This window comes from Fukomys damarensis, unplaced genomic scaffold (assembly GCF_012274545.1).
Source record: "Fukomys damarensis isolate Sample0158 unplaced genomic scaffold, DMR_v1.0_HiC HiC_scaffold_26, whole genome shotgun sequence".
Classification (NCBI taxonomy): domain Eukaryota; kingdom Metazoa; phylum Chordata; class Mammalia; order Rodentia; family Bathyergidae; genus Fukomys; species Fukomys damarensis.
Window position 1 is genome coordinate 25,388,016 of NW_022900938.1, and position 19,177 is coordinate 25,407,192.

Here is a 19,177-nt window from a genome sequence, read left to right on the forward strand (position 1 = left end):
CTGTGGCACATTGAGAGGTCTTTTTTGAAATCGCGACCAAGGACAACCCCCCCCCCGTGCACACTTCACGCGCTTTATCATTTTACAGATTGGTTTTATGCACACCTCTTAACACTTTGACATCTTCTTACTGTTTCCTTGGGAGCTAGGAATTTGTTAGTGTACATCAGCCCTGAATTGCCTAAAAGAGTTGCTGGTTTTAGGAGGCTGAGGCGGGAGAATCGCGAGTTTTAGCCCAACCTAAGCAACTTAAGCGTCGCTGTTTCAAAGTAATTTTTAAAGGATCTGGGGGATGTAGTTTAGTTTGGCCTAGTCTCGAGTACTGTGGGGGAAAAAAAGGTTGCTGGTTCTACTGAGCTCAAAAAGTACCTGCTAAAACAGGCATAATGGCGCACACCTGTAATCCCACCAGAAGGATCGCTGCGAGTTCGAGCCCAGCATGGACTACATGGTGAGTTCAAGGTCAGGATAGAATATGCAGCGAGGCCCTGTCTCAAAAAACAAAACGAAACAAAACAAAAAACAAAAGGTACCTGCTAAGGATCAATTTCCTGCTGCAGTGAAATGCCACGGAAAGGATTTCTGTGCTATCATATCCTAGAAATGAATACTGGAGTTGGTAGCAAAAGGACTGAAAGGACAGAGCTTAACAAAATCAGAATACTTGTATAAAGATGATACATTTCCATTTTAACAAATTACCTGAGAAAAAGCATTGGTCTCTGATGCTACGGATTGACAGACAGTGCAGGAGAGAATACAGGATGATCAAATGTGTTTCCAAAGTCAGTGAGAACTCATGGGAAAATTAATCTGTGGGTAGCAGCTGCAAGGTGGAATCTTTAACAACTGCAAAATACTGTAGTCTCTAAACTGGCTATTTGCATACCTGCAGCGAACTACTACATTGTAGTCCCATCCAAAAGTTCACACAAAACTCTCTAGGTCAATTAGTTCTATCAATTTAGCTGAGGACTTCTTAGTCTTCTGCTTTTTTTTTCTGACTTTTTTAAAGGAATTTTTTTTCAGTATAACCCATTGTTTTGTTCACGCTAGACAAGTGCTCTAACACTGAGCTATGCCCTAAGCCCTACCCCTTTTAAAAAATTGTGACACAGATCCTCACTACTTTAATCAGACTGGCCTTGAACTTTGAATCATCTTGTCTCAACCTCCTGAGAAGCTGGGATTATGGGAATCACAAACCTGTGCCATGAGGCTGGCAGGATTTAACTTTTTAGAATATAAAAATCAGCTGTAGCAGTAATCAGGACAGCATGGTCAGTCTGAAATATCCCAGTAAATGTGTATGTATGTATATATGTATGTATTTATTTATGGTACCAGGGATCAAACTCAGGACCTTGTGTTGAGAGGCAGGTGGTAGCACCTCTGAGGTAAATCCCCAGCCCTGTAATTTTGTTTTTAATAAAACCTCTGGATCCTCAGGTATCAATGATGGTCAGCAGCCCTTGTTGAGTTCAGATACCCACAGGGAGATACACACACTAATGTCACTCATGCCTAACCTACATAACCTACAGTATATGCAAGAGCCTGTGTCTGAAACTTTTAGCCTCAACAGCCTCCACCTGGCTCCTGAGTTCTCTTATCAGATCTCATTTGTAGATTATGAAATGTGTGCTGTAGATCCTGTGTGTTGAAAAGCTATATTGTAGGTATAGTAGTTCATGGTATCTGTGTTCTGGTGATAAACTTTTTGCAAAACAAGTTTTTTTTTAATGCTAATTTGTTTGATATTAATGGTGCCTCAACTTGCAGATTTCTCAGATCAATAAAATTTCGAAACAGTTTTGGAGACTGATATAGGTTTGACAGATTTATATTCTGATAAGGAAGGATATTATAAAACCTATTCTTACTGTTCTTTTATAAAAATATTTCAGCATCAAAGGAAAACAAGCTATTTGGAGTGAGACAAGAGAGGGTAAGCAGTATGTTTTGGTTTTAGGGCTTTTTGTTTTGTTTTTTGTTTTTGAGACTGTCTCACCCTGAAATTCAGGCTGGTCTTGAACTCATTGAGATCTTCCTACCTCAGCCTCCAAACTACTGGAATTACAGGCGTGCACCATCATGCCCAGCTTAGCAATCTTGAAAAGACTGAAACTTCTTGATTTTTTCTGATTTCAACTTAGAGACAGGTCATTTGTCATTCTTTCATAGTTAGCAGACACTAGTTTTGGGGACCCATTGATGTACTATTCTCCTTCTTGGTGCCTTTTACTACATACCAAATTATTACACCTTTTAAAAAAATAATCTAAAACATCATTTGGAGGTGGACTAAGTACTACAAAACAAGAAATTTTAGAAGTCATTTGCACAAATTGGATTTTAGTAATCACGTTGCTTACTTATATCCTAATGTTTTTTTTCTAGCTTGTATGCTCTATACAATCCATAACACATATGACGACATTGAAAATAAAGTGGTTGCAGATCTAGGATGTGGTTGTGGAATGCTTAGCATTGGAACTGCAATGTTAGGAGCAGGGTAGGTGATCCAGTTTATACTATTTGGGTATGGGGTGGCTTTAACAAGTGTAAAGAGAATCAACCGAATTATATCCATGGGATTCTCCAGGATGAGATGAGCGGAGAAATAATGTGATACTGAGTACATTTTGAATGGGCAGATCAAAAACTTTTATATAAAATAAATTATAAGCTGGGTGTAGAGGCACATGCACTCAGGAGGATGAGGTAGGAGGATCACTGCAAGTTCAAGGCCAGCCTGGACTATGTAGCAAGACTCCCCCAAATTTACAGTAATAAGAGAGTAGTCCTTTCTATATAAACTTGAGTTTGCATTCCCATGATTTCAGTGTTGGGAAATCATGCTGTGGAAAAGCAACATTCACTCTTACTTTGTCAATTGGATTAAAAAGTAATTAGTAAAATAGCTAGTTTTATTTTTGACTTGGGAGCTGTAAAGTGCCACTCTATTTTTTATTTATAGGTTATGTGTTGGATTCGACATAGATGAAGATGCACTGGAAATATTTAATAGGAATGTGGAAGAGTTTGAATTAACAAATGTTGATATGATTCAGTATGATGTGTGCTCATTATCTAACAGAATGCCCAAGTCATTTGACACAGTGATTATGAATCCTCCCTTTGGGACCAAAAATAATAAAGGTTAGTAAAGTAATTGGGTGTATTGATATATTTATAGAAAAGCAAATTTTAGAAATCATTTTCTGGGGTGGGTATTGTGGTACACTCATTCTGGAAAGTGAGGCAGAAGGACACAAGTTTGAATCCAGCCTGGGCAACTTAGTGAGACCCTGTCTCAAAAAATAAAAACTGGGCTGGGGATGTAGCCTAGTGCAAATCCCAGTTCAATCCCCAGTACTGCAATGTAAAACATAAATTATTATAAATTTTATTTAAAATTTAATTATAGTGTTCGTTAAATAAACCAGGCTCTTACTTATATATTTACTACAATTTAAATTTCAGTTTATGAATATATGATTAAGAGGGCTGGGATTTAGCTCAGTGGCACCTCACCTGCCTTGCAAGCCCAACGCTGAGTTCAATCCCAATACCAAAATGTGTGTGTGTGTGTGTGTGTGTGTGTATACATGATTAGGGAATTGAATTTTTCAACCCTTTTCAAAAACTTGGGAACTTATCATTTATTATTTGTATACCTAATTATTTGCCAAGTTATGAATGAAAATGAAGATATGAAGGATTTTATAATTTTTTGTTTTTTTTTTTTGAGAAAGGGTCTTTTATCACATAGTTCAGGCTGGGCTTGAACTTGCATCGATCCTCCTACCTTAGCCTCCAGAGTGCTGGGATTACAGGTGTGCACCACCATGCCCACCAGGATTTTATACTTTTACTATGTTTTCGGGGGGTGGCGCACTGGGATTGAATTTGGCCTTGGTACGCACATGCTATAGAACTACACTATACCTCCCCAAGTGCCTAAAATCTTATTTTTGTGTTGCAAGGAGTGAGACAGGGTCTCTCAAATGTAGTTTAGGCTGGTCTTGCACTTGCTATGTATCCAGGCTGGCCTCGAACTTATGGTGATCCTCCTGCCTCAGCCTCCCAAATGCTGGGATTATAGGTACACCGCCACATCTGGCTTAAAATATATTTTTAAAGCCTAAAACACCTAAGGATTTCAAAATGTACCCATCTATAAGTGACTCACTATAGCTATTGATTTTGGATACACTATGGGCAGGGAAGGCAAGAAGTCTTAAGAGAATTTTAAAGGTACACCAAGCCCACCAAGATGATTACTATTCTACATGTTCCCTTTTCCCCTTTTTGAAAGTCAATAATTTGGGGTATGATATTTTAAAATTTAGCCTTATTTTCTAACCAAGACAGTTTTAATTCTGGTTTATTCTCTCAACCTTAACAAAATACTGTACTTAATTTGTTTAATTTTATTGTTTTATATCATGAGTTATTGCAGAAAGAACTTGAAATGGCTGTTTTGGACTTTGGGGGAAATTTTTCTAAATCCTATTCTTTAACCTTTACTTTGATAATACATAATCTACTGGGGCTTTTCTTTTTTCCACAGGGATAGATATGGCTTTTCTGAAGATTGCTTTGGAAATGGCAAGAACAGCAGTATATTCTTTACACAAATCCTCAACTAGAGAAGTAAGTTTAAATCACCTGACAGTCACTGATTTTTAAATGGGACTCTTTTTAGAAATTGCTGTCAATGCTAGATACCAGTGTCTTGTTTCTCCTGGCCTTTTTGATATCTAGCACTTAAAAACGGAATTTTCTCTTTAACCAGCTGGATATGTGATTAGCTTTTTTTCCTAGCATGCATTACTAATTTCTTTCATCAAAGATTTGTTCACATAGAACTAATGCAGGAAAGGAACTATAAAGGGAGAAGGGTGCTAAAACTAGTTTCCATACCTTCTGGTTGTCTCTGGGACAATGCCTTTTGTCCTAGTGTCAATGTGGCTTATGTGCTTTAGGGACATGTTAAGCCCTAGTTATTTAAAATACTGAACCTTCAGCAAAGATCTGCATTCAGAAACTACCTCTTCCATTTTCCTCTTTGCCAAAATATAATGCGGGAGGTGTGTGGATGTAAGCGTGCGTCCATGTGTGTGTAAGATGTATTCAGGGAAACTGGGGGGTCAGTGATTAAGAACTGTGTTATCTTGATCAAGGCACTTAAGCTTAAGTTCCCTCACTTATACTGCACTAACTTATACAGTACTTAGTGTAAAGGACATTATACAATTTTAAGTATTGACTTCATATTTAATAAAGCACTTAGATCAGTGTCTGGCATATCTAAATCTTATGTGTTGGTGGCTGTTATGTTTAACACGTACTTTAAAGAATTTTAAAGTGGTTTTGAAGGAAAAATATTCATGAACATATAAAAATCCTTTTGGAAACACGTTCTAAATGGTGACCTAGTAACTTTTTAAAGTATAAAGTCAAACAACTAAAAAGAAACTGCTGATGATGTGTAATAGTACACACAGGCAACAGAAAGCAAGACATTTACTGGTAAAAAAAAAAATCGTTCATATGAAAGCAAACACTAGTATACTGTACAATGGTATCTAAAAAACTTGGGTTGGGTGGCCCCCAAACCACCTGCCAGTTAATTCATTGGAAATCTCACAGGATCCAGAATATAGTTTTATATATCTAGCTATGACTTATTACAAAAGGGTTCAGGGCCAAATCAAAGAAAGGTACACTGGGCAGTCCGAGGGCAACAGGTATAAGCTTCCCGTCTTCTCCCAGTAGACTAAAACAGGACACACTTAATTCTTCCATCATGAATTGTGACAAAACTTGTGAAGTATTGCCAGCTACAGAAGCTCATTAGTCGCCGTTCTTATGTTTTTATTGGGCACCAATCATTAAAGAATCCCCCTTATGACACCCAAATTCCATATTCCCATTAAGAATACATGTGTTCAGCATAAACAGCTCAGGCACAGTGAGCCACTTTTATCAAGGGGGTAGGGAGTCAAAACTCTCCCAGAGTTTTAAGTTCCCATGCTCTAGCAATGGCCAGATGTACCAGGAGGCCTTTCTAAGGATAAGCACTCTGGCCTCTTATGAACACTTTTCTGCATAACTGGGCATGACATGAACTTTATCTAACTCTTAAAATTCATGCAGCAAAATATGACAATTAAAAAAGGTGCAATTACAGGAAAATCTAGTTACTGTATTTGAGTGACTTCCTCACATTATCAGAACTCATCTTCACTGTTTAGTATCGTCATGCTTCACCATTAGGTGGCAGCAGTATTAGCAGTGCCTTGCTAGGCTTCAGGGTTGAACTCTTAAAAAAAATTATTTCAAGTTCTTTTTTTACTTAGAGCAGAATATTTCCATAAGCATAGTAACTAAAAACTAATTAATCTGGTGAGAAATTAATCATGCACACTGGGAAGGAGGTATGATGAGGGATAGACTTCCTTCTAATATTAAGATAGTCTGTTTTATGCTGTAAATTTACCTGCTACAAATTTATAATTTTGCTTATTTCAGGTTTAATTAGCAGCATTGTTACTGAAGCTTATCATAAACCCCTTAACTATACACCTTTTATTTAAAGTGTTTGATTTGCACCTGGTAACTGTTTAATAGAAACATTTAGGTTTATGTAGCTTAGTGAAGTCCTGAGTTCTACACCTGCCCACTTCCAAAAAAAAAAAGTGTCCTGGCAAACTCACTAATATCCTGACTCTGAAAGCTGCTATTTTACATCTAGCATTCTAAAATTTTAGTTCTTGGCTCATAGACTTGACAAGAGTAGCACAGTAGGCAAGCCTGGTGCTACTGTTTATCCAAAGTTCACCCACTAGCTCTTTTAGATCTCTGGCAGAACTATATACCCTATTATATATTCTAACATCTAAACTCTCTTTCCTTCAGGGTTTAGGTGGCAAAGAAATGCCACAATTTCTCACAAACTTATCAAGGATTCTATGATTCCATTTTAATTATAATATACATTACATTATAATTTACACTAGTCTATATCCTTTTATAGAACTTCTGGATCTCAAATATGACCAGCACTGAGATTAAACTCAGGAATATCGCAAGCACAAACATTAAAGTATTATTTTATAACACTGGAAATACTGGTACCTAAAAACTGGAAAAATTTAAGTTATCTTTTGACTCTAATTGATACCAATTAAGTATTGTCAAAATGGACAAAATGCTTGTAACAATTTTAACATCCCTAGTACAGTATTTCTAAATTTTGCGTGAATAGTTTATTTGGGGGATTGTGGTCAACTTTCTTTACTTTCATTAATGCTGTAATATTGTATATACTTTTTTACTATTTATTTAGGGCATTTTTGGTTGAGATAGGGTGTCACTATCTAGTCCATGCTAGCCTTGAACTGTGTGGCCCAGGCCTGACCTCAAACTCATGGTGATCCTCTGGCCTCAGGCTCCTGACTGCTAGAATGAGTGCACTACCACACCCAGCAGTAAAGCAATCAATCAGCAAATTAGTAACTAAAATTTAGTAATCCTTTATGAAGTAGTTCTAGAGTTTCAGACCTAAAACAGCTAATAACATATTTGGATGGTTTGATAGGACAGTTCAAAACACTTTTCAGTCAGCAAAAATCCAATGGATTATCCTGATTGGAGGAAATCAAGGAACAGAATGAGTAATTTGCTCCGGGTTACATAGCTAGTAAGCAGATCTGTAATGGTATTCAGTCTGGTTCCAGAGGCCATGCTGCTATTGTAGATGCTACCACTTAATTGCTCATGGACATTATCTCTGCTAAATACCATCTCTGCCAAATACCAGTTTCTAGGTTACTTAGTTATATGTGTTAATGTAATATAATAATACTGCAGAAACCATGTGTACTGGATTTGAGTTTTTTTACCTTTTGTTAAATGCGCTGTTTTGAGACATGGTCTCACAATGTAGTTCCAGCTGACCTCAAACTTGTGATCCTCCTGCCTCAGCCTTCTGAGTGCTAGGATTACAGGCATGTGCCACTTGTGAAATGGCATGATTTCTGATTTACAAAGTACTACCCATCTAGTTGAAGTATCTGTAAGAATTTAATTTCCATGAAATTTTAAGTTTGAAAAGTTAATCTGCAATATTAAGTAAAAGCAGTTTTAAAAGTCATTAAAAACCAGCTCACATGAAGATGTTATTTGTGTTTAGCATGTTCAGAAAAAAGCTGCAGAATGGAAAGTCAAGATAGATATTCTTGCAGGTAAGATAAATCTCAATCCTAATTATCTAAAAGGGCCAAAATATTAACCAAACCAAAATGTTTATACAAGTAATGAAAAAATATAATACAGTATAAAATGTTTTTCATTGTGGTAAATGTGTATGATTGGTAATGGACTGGAAATGGAGGAAATGCACAACATTCAATTTATGCTTTTTTGTTTTTGGCAGTACTAACAAGTGTTGAACCCAGAGTCTTTGCAATGAGCTATATATGCTCATTCTTTGTTTTAGTTTGAGATAGGGTCTCACCAAATCATTAAGTTGCCCAGGCTGAGCTCAAACTTTAAATCCTCCTACCTCAGCTTCCCAGAATGCTGCGATTAAAGCTGTGTGCCACCACATCCGGCTTGCTGAGAATTTCTAACAGCACCCAGGTTTTAGATACTCTAGTCATATACCATCACAGTGAGTACATGCCTCATAGCTGGTTAGGACCTTGATTTAAATCTGTTCATGGAAAATGTCACCAGGTTATCCCTAACTTATCTCCCAATTTTCTGATTCCCAAGTCAGGCACTGACCTTTTTCTTTTTGATGTTAGATAGAATGTCAATGTTCACATTGTGCGTAAATCGTATTTAATACATTTTTTTACTCATTTGGGTGATATTCACAAATATTACAATAGGAAATAACTAGGAAGTATAATGCAAACACTTTTTTAAAAAAACCTAAGACAGTCTAGCTACATAGTCTGGGCTGGCCTCAGACACTTTCCCAAGTGTCTAGACTACAGCCAGCCATGTGCTATCATACCTCACTAATCCAAATACTTTTGAAAAGCCTAAAATGAAAGAGTGTGAGAACATATTTACATAATAAAAAAACTTAACCATGAATTGGCTAAGTATGTTATTACTCATAATAATTAGTATCCATGTATTTAAAAGATCTGTTGTTTTTCCTATTATATTCAGTATTGTCATTACTTATGCACCCTAACAGATAAGTAATAAAGGTCACTTTATTACAACAGTCCCAGTAGTATACCAAGGCAAAACCTTACTATACATATGGTCTCCAGACCCTCAGTGTGACATCTCTGGAAGCTTGTTAGAAATACAGAATTTCAGCTTTCACTCAAATTTACTAAATTTCAACACGACCTTGGTGTTTAGAGTACACATTAATACTTGAGAACAATGACAGGGCTATAATTTAGGTTGGGATAAAGGAAAGATAGCGGATTGCCATTTATCTAAAATACATCGTAGAGGAAAGAGTATGAAAAATGGGCTTTCATTTTAGCACTCAGAAGCAAAGTAACCAGTGACTTATTACCACTACTAAAATCTGAACAAAATGATTTTGAAGTAAGCTTGGTTAAGATTATATCAGCTAAAAAATGAGAACCAAGACCTGTCATGTAAAGGTACAAGATGAATGTAACTGTACTGTACACCTAAAATGTACCAATAAACTCAGTGAGGGAAAAAAAAAAAAGATTATGTCAGCTAAATTACTAGGAAGTGAAAAACAGGTCCTATCACTTCAAGGATTTTTTTGGTTTTCTTTTCAAATTCCCCATAATCTCAAATTTTGGTATAAATGGTCAAACGGCAGAAAAACCACACCCAGTTTATCACAGCTAAACTTGAAGCTGTTATCAGGAGAAATGTTCAAGTGACATGTCTGAGCTGTTAAACTTGTAAGCATTTAATATCTTCTTAGTTTTGTTTTTAGTTAAGGGTGGTAAATGTTTGGAAATGTAATTTTAATCTGTACGTGGCTTTTGTTTTACAGAGCTTCGATATGACCTGCCAGCATTATATAACTTTCATAAAAAGAAATCAGTAAGTCTCTTGATTCTGGCCATCCAGCATTCAGTACTGAAAACTCTTCAACCAATCATATTTCCACTATTATCAAATTGCCTGGGTAAATATATAAAGCCAGCCCCAGAGATTAGCTGTAAAAGTTGGGTGTGGTGGTACACATCTGTGATCCCAGCACTTGGGAGACTGAAGCAGGAAAATTGCCTGAAGCCAGGTAAAGCTTCACAGTAAGTTCAAGGCCAGCCTGAACTCACTCAGGCCGTCTGACACTGTCTCAAAAACCAGTGTGAGAAGGGCTCACAATAAACAGCTAACACTCTATAGTTGAAAATCTTAAATAGGGCACAAAAAGTAAAAAGTGAATTCTTACTTTTTATATAGTATATATTGTTATTTTATACTAATACATTCTCATGTTACAAAGGCAATTTAGTGGAAGAATCTTCCTTTTGACATTTGTATCGTGAACACAAACAGAACAATACATTTTAAAAAAATGTGTGTGGATAACAACAAAAAGACAAAGTTAAAACAACAAAAAAAATTGTCCTTTTTTACAGGTGGACATTGAAGTGGACCTAATTCGGTTTTCTTTTTAAAAGCCTCCAAAGACAAAAAGCAGCTTAAAACCTAAGATGAATAAAAAAATTGTTTACTAAACTACTGGTCTCCAGCACCATTTTCTGTTTTCTGTTGTTTTGATGCAGGTTCTTCTTTGTCTATTTCTTCTCTTGCTCTTTTCACTGGTCCTGTAAAATAACAGACTTTTCGTTAAATTCACTGTAAATACTGCTCCATTTTCATATAAAGCACAATTATTAATAGCTGCTTTAATGCAACAACTTTCCTCTAATTAGAAGTCTTTTCTTTTAGTACAGATCTTCAGATTGCTAAACTTACCAAATACTCTCCCACTTAAAGAACAACAAAATCAAAGTAAACCATAATAATCTAAAGATAGTGCTTCCAAAGAAATAACTATCCCTGTTCTCTGTGGCAAATTAAAAAAAACTTACCAGCTGCACCATTTTCATTGCGTTCTTCATCACTATCAAATTTTGTTTTCTTGCCCTGAAACTGTACTTTTCCTTTAGCAGATCCAGGCTGGGCAGCTTTATTTCCTTTTCCTTTTCCTTTAAATCTGCGTCCTGTAGAGATATAATTGAAGATTCAGTAAAGAGAAAATTGCAAGTCTGTTGTCTTTTTTTTTTTTTTTTTTTTTTTTTTTTTTTTTTGGTAGCAGGGATCGAACTCGGCCTTGCACTTGTAAGGCAGGCAGTGGCACCACTGAGCTAAATCCCTGGCCCTGCTGTCATTATTCTTGAACATGGATTAAAATATTTATTCAAATGATATAAAATAACCAAACTGTTAATAAAAATCAAAAGAAATGACCTTTTGACTTCCATTTGTTTAAGGATTCTTGTTGATCTTCTATGATTTTTTTCAAAGCTTCTTTTTCCACCTCTCCTTCCAGTACTTCCCATGTCACTTCCTTGTTCCTTAATTGTAGGCTACCATTGTTGGCATCTTTGGCTTTATCCAGTGCTTCCTTGGCTTTTTCTTTAAATAGAATTACTCCCTAAACCAACAACAAAAAATGAAAGCCATTTAGTTTTTAGCCCCACAATTATACTTAATTATACAATCTATACTTAAGGTAATGTTTCATACACTGTAAATTTTTTATCCCATTACTGGTTTCAATGAATTTTACTGAACATTAGAAAAGGAATGCTACAGATATAAACTACAAATTCAGAAAACACCAAATATCACATCCAATGACAGGAATGACAAAATGAAAAGTAAATAATCAAGTATAGACTATTTTAAATAACACAATTTTAAAATTGCTTTCCACCATTTTACCTTCTAAAAATTAAGTTTCTATGGATTTTTAAACTGATTGCTGCCAGGGATTTGGCTCTGGTTCCACTGCCTGCCTCGCAAATGCAAGGACCCCAGTTCGATCCCCAGTACCAAAAAAAAAGAGAAATCCTTATAAACTGATTGCTAAAAAGTATTTGAATGTTTCCAAACCTCTTTTGCTCCTCTGACAAAGTCTATCCATTTTATTTCACCATGGTTTGAGAAAAGGACGTGCAAATCTTCTCTACAGGTCTGATCGTCTAAGTCACCTGAGAACTTTAGCAAGCATCCAATCTTTTCTTCTAGAGATTTCTATGAAAATACACAAGGCAATCAAATCTTTTATAAAAACAACCATATAACCAGAAATGGATCATACCACTCTATACCTATACAAGGAACAAGCTAGCAAGAAAATCCTATTTTAATATAGTTTAATAGTTTATTCTCTTTTGTCTCATCTTTTACTCTATAACGGCTTCTAATTTAACAATTTCTTCTATAATATTTAGTCATAGACTATCCTAGTAAGCTACCAGAGTAATAATTTTAAGCAATATTATTTGTGTATTACTTAAGTGCAAGGCCCTGAATTCAATCCCTAGTACTCACCCCCTCAACACACACACAAACACACACGTTCTCAGATTTTTTAAAAGCTATTCTAACTTATTATAGATATGCTAGATACCAGTAATACATACATACCATTTCAGCATCTTCTGCTAACTTCTGTTTCTCTTCTTGCTCTCTACAAATGAACATGTTTTAATTATGTTTCTGCTTAGTATGTAAGAAAATTAAATCTTAATAAATAACTCTGATCATGACCATTAAAACTATTTAATAACCAAAGCCAGCCCTTAGGTTTTCTGATCATCCAATGCTAGACCTGCACTGGAATACGGCCTCAACACAGCAAGGTAACTTGAACTCCACATTTTATTATTAATAAAGAAAGGCTTGTTACTATTTATTCAAAGCTCATCATTAGCTCTTCCAAGAACCATTAACTTAAACCTTGTTAAAAGCTTTACGAAATTCAAGTATATCATGATTAATTCAACATACTTACTGTTTAGCTCTTAATTTAGCTTCCACTTTATTTTGCTTTCTTTCTTCATTTTTCTTTGCAAAATAATCTTCCCTAAATACAAAATACAAAGGCCATGGTCATAAAATAAAGAATAAATTATTTTGAATGACTTAAGCATGACATAGCAAGGAATTTACACTATCAACATAATCACCTAAAATCTCAAAATATGTCAAGGTTACAGTTTAACTAAATAGGTACATGAAACAGCAAAAAAACTTACTTAAAAAGTATTAGCAAGTCTGTGTCTTTATACTTCTGGTCTGGAGTTTCTACAAATTTCTTAGCAGATTCAATGCTATCAAACACAGCAAATATTGATCCCTATTTTAAAAAAAAAGGAAAAGTTTTTACATTATGGCCCATGTATCTTACTAGAGAAAGCCTCTATCATCATAAAATCATACCTTAAATGCTTTGTGTAATGTTCTTCTCATCTGGATATTTAGTACTTGACCTTTATCTTCTAGCCATTCTTTGATATCATCAAGGGTTGCATCCGTTGGGAAGCCTTTCTGTAGAAAGTGGGAAGACAGGCTTCAAAATAATTCCATAGTGTGCAGAGACAAAACATTATTCATAGATTAAAAATGGTCAAAATATTTTGTGGAGTTTGTATTTTACATTTGCAAGGTGAGAAGTTTTAAATAAAACTGTAATGTTTTATCTGAAACAAAATGGTTAAAATTTGAAGAATATATTACATTATTTTTGTATCCCTGAAACTTTCCATAATAAAAAAACAGAATAGCTGAAAACACACTGGGTGCTTAAAATATGTCAAAGACTGTCATAAATGGTATTTTTCTTCATTTAACTTTAACATTTCAATTAGGCAGGCAGTATTATCCCATTTATGAAAATAAGGCTTAGAAAGGTTACGAACGCTGCCAAAGGACATACAGAAAGTACTGACACCGTGATCCTGAGACCATATTCTTACTCCACTCCCTCTTCTTTCTACAGAAATGTAAAATATTATAAAGACTTACTTACAATATAAACAGATCTGTTTTTTACATCATTTTTGTACTCATCAGTCACTTCAGGGAGGGGTTTGTTTGGAGATCTTCTGATTTTAGTTTTATCTTCACTGATTTCCATGAGTTCTGCTTTAGATTTGCTCAACGCTTCCACTATTACATTAAAGTCTGTTGTCAGGCGATTGAGTCTAAAGAGGTAGAAGTATTTTAACACTCAGTAGTACTGCTCATTATTAATAGAAAATCTAAACAATTCATAAAGGTTATGAAAAGGTTTTGAGCTCAGTGTGTAGAGTACTTGCCTAACACACACAAGGCTCTAAATATGATCCAGAATACAAACAAAAAGATTTTTACCTGTTGAATTTTATCATTATTTCCAAGGGTACCCAGCCTTCATCCAATTTGATCTGTTCCTTTAAAAATTTGTCCCGTGGCAAATTGAAGTCTCCAAAATAATACTGTAAGATAATTCAATATATTTCACATTTCAGGGCATTATATAATACTGAGTCCAATCCCGGAACTGTGTGTGTGTGTGTGTGTGTGTGTGTGTGTGTGTGTGCGTGCGTGTGCGCGTGCGCGTGCGCGTGTGCGCGCACAGAACCACTGAGCCAAATTCCCAGCCCTAATCCTGGAACTTTGCAAGTTCTATTCCTTAAAAATACATGTCATGGAACCACTGCCTGCTTCAAAAGCGCAGGGACCTGAGTTCAGTTCCTCCCACACCCCCCATGCAAAATACATGTAGTTAACTTTTGTTTCTATTCAGTATAGAAAGAACATATCATTAAATAAAAAGTGGAAGAAACTAATTTCTTTGATGGGGGCTGCTTGAGACAGCGTCTCACTATGTAGTTCCAGCTGGCCTTCGACTCACTATTTAACCCTGGCTAGCCTCAAACTCAGGGTAATCCTATCACAGCTTCCCTAGTGCTGGGATTATAGGTATGTGCCACCACACCCAGCTCTATGCACTCTGGTTTTTAGATCGAAGAAAAAATAATGAATATATATCTAATTCAAACATAGAAGCTCTCACTTTAAAGGCAAAACGAGGGTTGAGGATGTAGCTCACTGGTAGAATTATGTGCATTAGCTTGTGTCAGGTCCAATCTCAGCCCCACAAAAACAAGAAGAAATAGGAAAAAAAATCAATTATGAATACTTGGAATGTCAAAAATAGCATAAAAGGAAAAAGATAAGTTTGTTAAAGATTCTTATGCCAGGGATGTAGCTCAGTGGCTCCAATGCCTGCCTTGCAAGTACAAGGACCCGAGTTCGATCCCCGGAAAAAAAAAAAAAAAAAAAAAGATTCTTATAGATTGAGAGGGAAGGAAAAATACAGTAAACAGTCATAGAAAAATAGATAAAAGACATTTTTTAAAGTACAAAAATTAAACAATGGAAAGCAACAAGAGAGCATTTTCACCTACCTTTTTAAAATTCTATAAAACACAAGCGTAACGCATTGACCTGAACAGATAATGATCATACAGGTAGAGGTGTAAAATGGTAAGTGTCAAAATTTTATTTTTAAAAGCGCTTAACTATGTTTGCTAGCATTTATATAGAAAGTCATAAACATGCCTATAATTTCAGCCACTTAGGAGGCTGAGACAGACGATGATTTGCTGAGGCCAGCCTGGGCCTAGGGCTGGGGATGTAGTTCAGTGCTTCCTGGGTTCAATCCCCAATAATGCAACAACAAGAAAAAAAAAACAAACAAACATAAAACCAACAACAAAACCACCACTCCCAATCTATATACATACATACATACACACACACAAGCTATTACGGATAAAAATTAGAAAGATCCTACATGCTAAGGAAAACAAACAAATCACTGATGGCACACAACTTTGCTTCTCCCAAATTACAGCCCGTATTTGGTGAGGGAAAGGGAAGGAAATAAAAATTATATTAGATATGTTCTACTCTGGTGAGGAATGTTTAGAAATCTTTATCTTCACACAATTTTGCTGTAATCCTGACACTGCTCTACAATAAAATGCCCAGAAGCCAGGTGTAGTGACACAGGCTTGTAATCTCAGCACTCAAGAGGACTGCTACAAGTTCCCCACCTGGGCTACACAGTGATTTTGAGGCCAGCCTGAAGTACACAGTGAGACCCTGTCTCAAAAAAAAAAGAAAAAGTAAAACACAATGCCCATTAAAAAATATACTAGCATGGGTATGGAACAAAATTGTAAAAGGCTTTTAACCTTGATTACTCAAAAGGGTGGGATTTGCCAGGTATGGTGGCACATTCCTGAAACCACAGCACTTGGGAAGCTGAGGCAAGAGGATTGCACAAGTTTTTAGGATAGCCTGGGCTACACAGTGAGTTTAAGGTCTAAATTATACAGCGAGACCCTGTCTTAGAAAAAAAGTGGAGGGCCAGGTATTTAGCTCAGCGGTTCCACCGCATGCCTCACAAGCACAAGATCCAGAGTCTGATCCCTGGTACACAAAAACCAAAACCAAACAAAACAAGAAACAAACAAAAAAGTGGGACTCGAAAGGTGTCAGGTTGTGCTGGAGCATTATTAACCTTTTCTATGTAATCTTTATATCGTCGTAAGTATTAACAAAGAATAAATAATCTGTCATTTTTCTCCACAATTACAAAAAAAATACTAATACAAAAAGGTTGGAAATTAAATGGCAAAGAAATATAATTTAAATAGTTCAGAGATTGAGGGAAAAAAATTTGATTGTTCTGAGTAAGAACATAAATTTACAGATAATTTCCCATGATTGTTACTAGGACTATAAAACTTCACCTTGAAAATAACACCTAAATTTTTTAAAAATCCATGCCAGGAGGCCTGCCTGGGGAGCACAGGTCCCAAGTTCAATTCTTGGTACCAAAAAAAAAAAGCTGAGGGCTTTTAAAATACTCAAACTCATATCAGCAGAGAACTGGCCAGGATAAACTGCTAGGATCTTCAAGGATATAAAGTGTTATTTAACAGGAAAAGCGCTTACTATGGATTTTTAGGTTACTCTTGTACGTGCCAAGCATCCTTTGTGTTTTTACATCTTATTAACTAATTTCTCCAAATCACCTTATGAGGAAAATATTACTAAATCCCTATTTTTCGGACTAAAAAACTAAAGATAAAATGGTTAACATCAGTCTGTAGTGTTACCTTTTCAATGTTCATACCTGTTCTAATTCTAAGATTAGCCAAATGTTTAAAAAAGTTTACACACTGAAGTGAATGTTCTTTGTTACTTGTTTTGAGGGCCCTAAATTTCAAGGAACTTGTTTTTGCAGTTTAATAGCACAAAAATCGTACCTCAATTTGATGACAGATTTTGGCCTCCAGAGCAGCTAGTTTTTCATTATCACCATTTTCAGCCATTGTGGCTAATCTGTAAATTTCCCCAAATTGGCAGAAAAAGGTTATCATTTTTTCACATAAAACTCAAGACTAACCAGAATAAAATGCTTTAAAATTATTAATATGCCTTTGTTATCATGAAAGTTAAGAAATTCTAATTTCACAGGTTTGGTTTCTCCACTCAAGCAGTATCTCAACCAAAGAACAAAAGCAATGGAAATGTGAAGAACTATGGATAATCTGCCTCCCCTCTCAATAAATGACTGTCTCCTCTTTTACAATAAACTATTCATTTAGCGGTCCTTCAAGGGAAAAAAAACTCCACATCTCAACCTTTTAACACATCAATTTATACAGTATATATATCAGTATATAGCTATGGCTTCCAGTGTTGTTTGGCGTGGGCTGTATGATTTTTTTGTTTTTGTTTTATTTGAGACAGTGTCTCACTATGTAGTTGAGACTGACCTGGAACTCACTGTGTAGCCCAGGCTAGTCTCGAATTCACAGCAATCCTGCCGCAGCCTCCGGAGAGCTAGGATTACAGGCATGAGCCACCACGCCCTGCTAGGCTGTATTATTTTTAAAAATTAGTCACAGCTGCCTTACCAAAAACTTGATATAGACAAGTTATGTATCATAACTCTTTTGTTTTGTTTTGTTTTTTTGAGACAGCATCTCACTATGTAGTTGAGACTGATCTGGAACTCACTATGTAGCCCAGGCTGGTCTCCAACTCACAGCGATTCTCCTGCCTCAGCTTCCCGAGTGCTGGGATTACAGGCATGCACCACCACGCCCGGCTACGTATTCTAACTCTTAAAACGAAAAAAATCCAATACTGAAGTTTATGGGGTTAAGGCCGGGGAATTAGTTGAGCGGTGCTGCCGTCTGACTTGTAAGCGCAAGGTCCTGATCTCCGATACAAAAAAAAAAGCATATAAAGTTTATGGGGTTAGATTATATTCTGAAATTTTAAGAGCACGAATACACTAAAGCCACTTAGTAGGAGAGAGCGTGCCTACTAATTCATTAACACATCGGTTAACTTATAACCAGTTTCCACTGCAGGGAAAAAAGGCAGGCTGTGATGGTAATTAGAAATCACAAACCAAATCTTCAGACATACATTACTTGCTTCCAGTGATCTACCAGACCACCTGGTCATCTGTATTGTACAAAATGCATTAACAGGAACTCATCAAAATATCTGCCATTGGCTGAACTTAGGGATAAGCTACCATCAGTACACTTTTTGGAGGCATCGCTTCACACACTGAAATCATTAATCGTTATGGTACAACCTGGACGCCCCTGTAAATTCTTGCAAGGGTAATCTATCTGGATTCAATGCATCGGTTTGTCTACCACGTATATAACCCTAAGTTACTACCGTAATATAAGGCCCCCGACAAAGCTATGAAAGACTTAACCCCTAAAAGACTTTTTTGCCCTATTAGTTTTAGAATCTTGTTCCATCTCACATTTTCCCAGAACGTACAACTAACTAGAAGTGATAAACACCACGCTCTCCGGGTTCACACAATTAGCCTGATAGGAGTGAAGGGACCCTAAAAGCCTCAGAGTGATGCCGGGGTCTTCCTGCGGCCCTGGCTTCCCCGGCCTCCAAGGGCCACCAGAGACTCCCCGGCGTCCACCCCACGCCGACCTCCCCAGGAATCCGGGGGTGGCCCGGAATACCTGCTTCTGCAGCCCGAAAAGCGGTGGAGTTTAGGAACGGAAAGGCTGCCAGAGCGACGCGGGGAAAGCGCCTACTGGAACCGCGTCCCGCAGCTACGCCGGCCCGCCGGCCCGGCACG

At 36.5% G+C, this 19,177-nt stretch overlaps 2 protein-coding genes across 4 annotated transcripts in view; one reads left to right on the forward strand and one right to left on the reverse strand.

Annotated features, from left to right (window-relative positions):
* Positions 1–10,685, forward strand: part of Mettl5 (methyltransferase like 5) — an 11,740-nt gene extending 1,055 nt beyond the window's left edge. Inside the window, exons 2-7 of one of the 3 annotated variants that reach the window (XM_010606956.3) lie at positions 2,401–2,515; positions 2,981–3,162; positions 4,577–4,659; positions 8,204–8,255; positions 10,022–10,071; positions 10,614–10,685. In XM_010606956.3, coding sequence (XP_010605258.1) covers positions 2,401–2,515; positions 2,981–3,162; positions 4,577–4,659; positions 8,204–8,255; positions 10,022–10,071; positions 10,614–10,652 — 521 coding nt within the window. In that variant the 3' untranslated portion in view covers positions 10,653–10,685. Of the gene's footprint in view, positions 1–2,400; positions 2,516–2,980; positions 3,163–4,576; positions 4,660–8,203; positions 8,256–10,021; positions 10,423–10,613 lie in introns of those variants that run through there. The other 2 variants (XM_010606955.3, XM_010606957.3) reach the window with 2 other exon arrangements.
* Positions 10,474–19,177, reverse strand: part of Ssb (small RNA binding exonuclease protection factor La) — a 9,024-nt gene continuing 320 nt past the window's right edge. The window contains exons 2-12 of the mRNA XM_010606958.3: positions 17,313–17,388; positions 14,362–14,465; positions 14,018–14,192; positions 13,429–13,536; positions 13,245–13,345; positions 13,001–13,072; positions 12,634–12,676; positions 12,097–12,237; positions 11,449–11,635; positions 11,070–11,201; positions 10,474–10,802 (exon numbers count right to left, since the gene is read on the reverse strand). Of these exons, the coding sequence (XP_010605260.1) occupies positions 10,714–10,802; positions 11,070–11,201; positions 11,449–11,635; positions 12,097–12,237; positions 12,634–12,676; positions 13,001–13,072; positions 13,245–13,345; positions 13,429–13,536; positions 14,018–14,192; positions 14,362–14,465; positions 17,313–17,378 (1,218 nt within the window). The 5' untranslated portion in view covers positions 17,379–17,388 and the 3' untranslated portion in view covers positions 10,474–10,713. The remainder of the gene's footprint in view (positions 10,803–11,069; positions 11,202–11,448; positions 11,636–12,096; positions 12,238–12,633; positions 12,677–13,000; positions 13,073–13,244; positions 13,346–13,428; positions 13,537–14,017; positions 14,193–14,361; positions 14,466–17,312; positions 17,389–19,177) is intronic.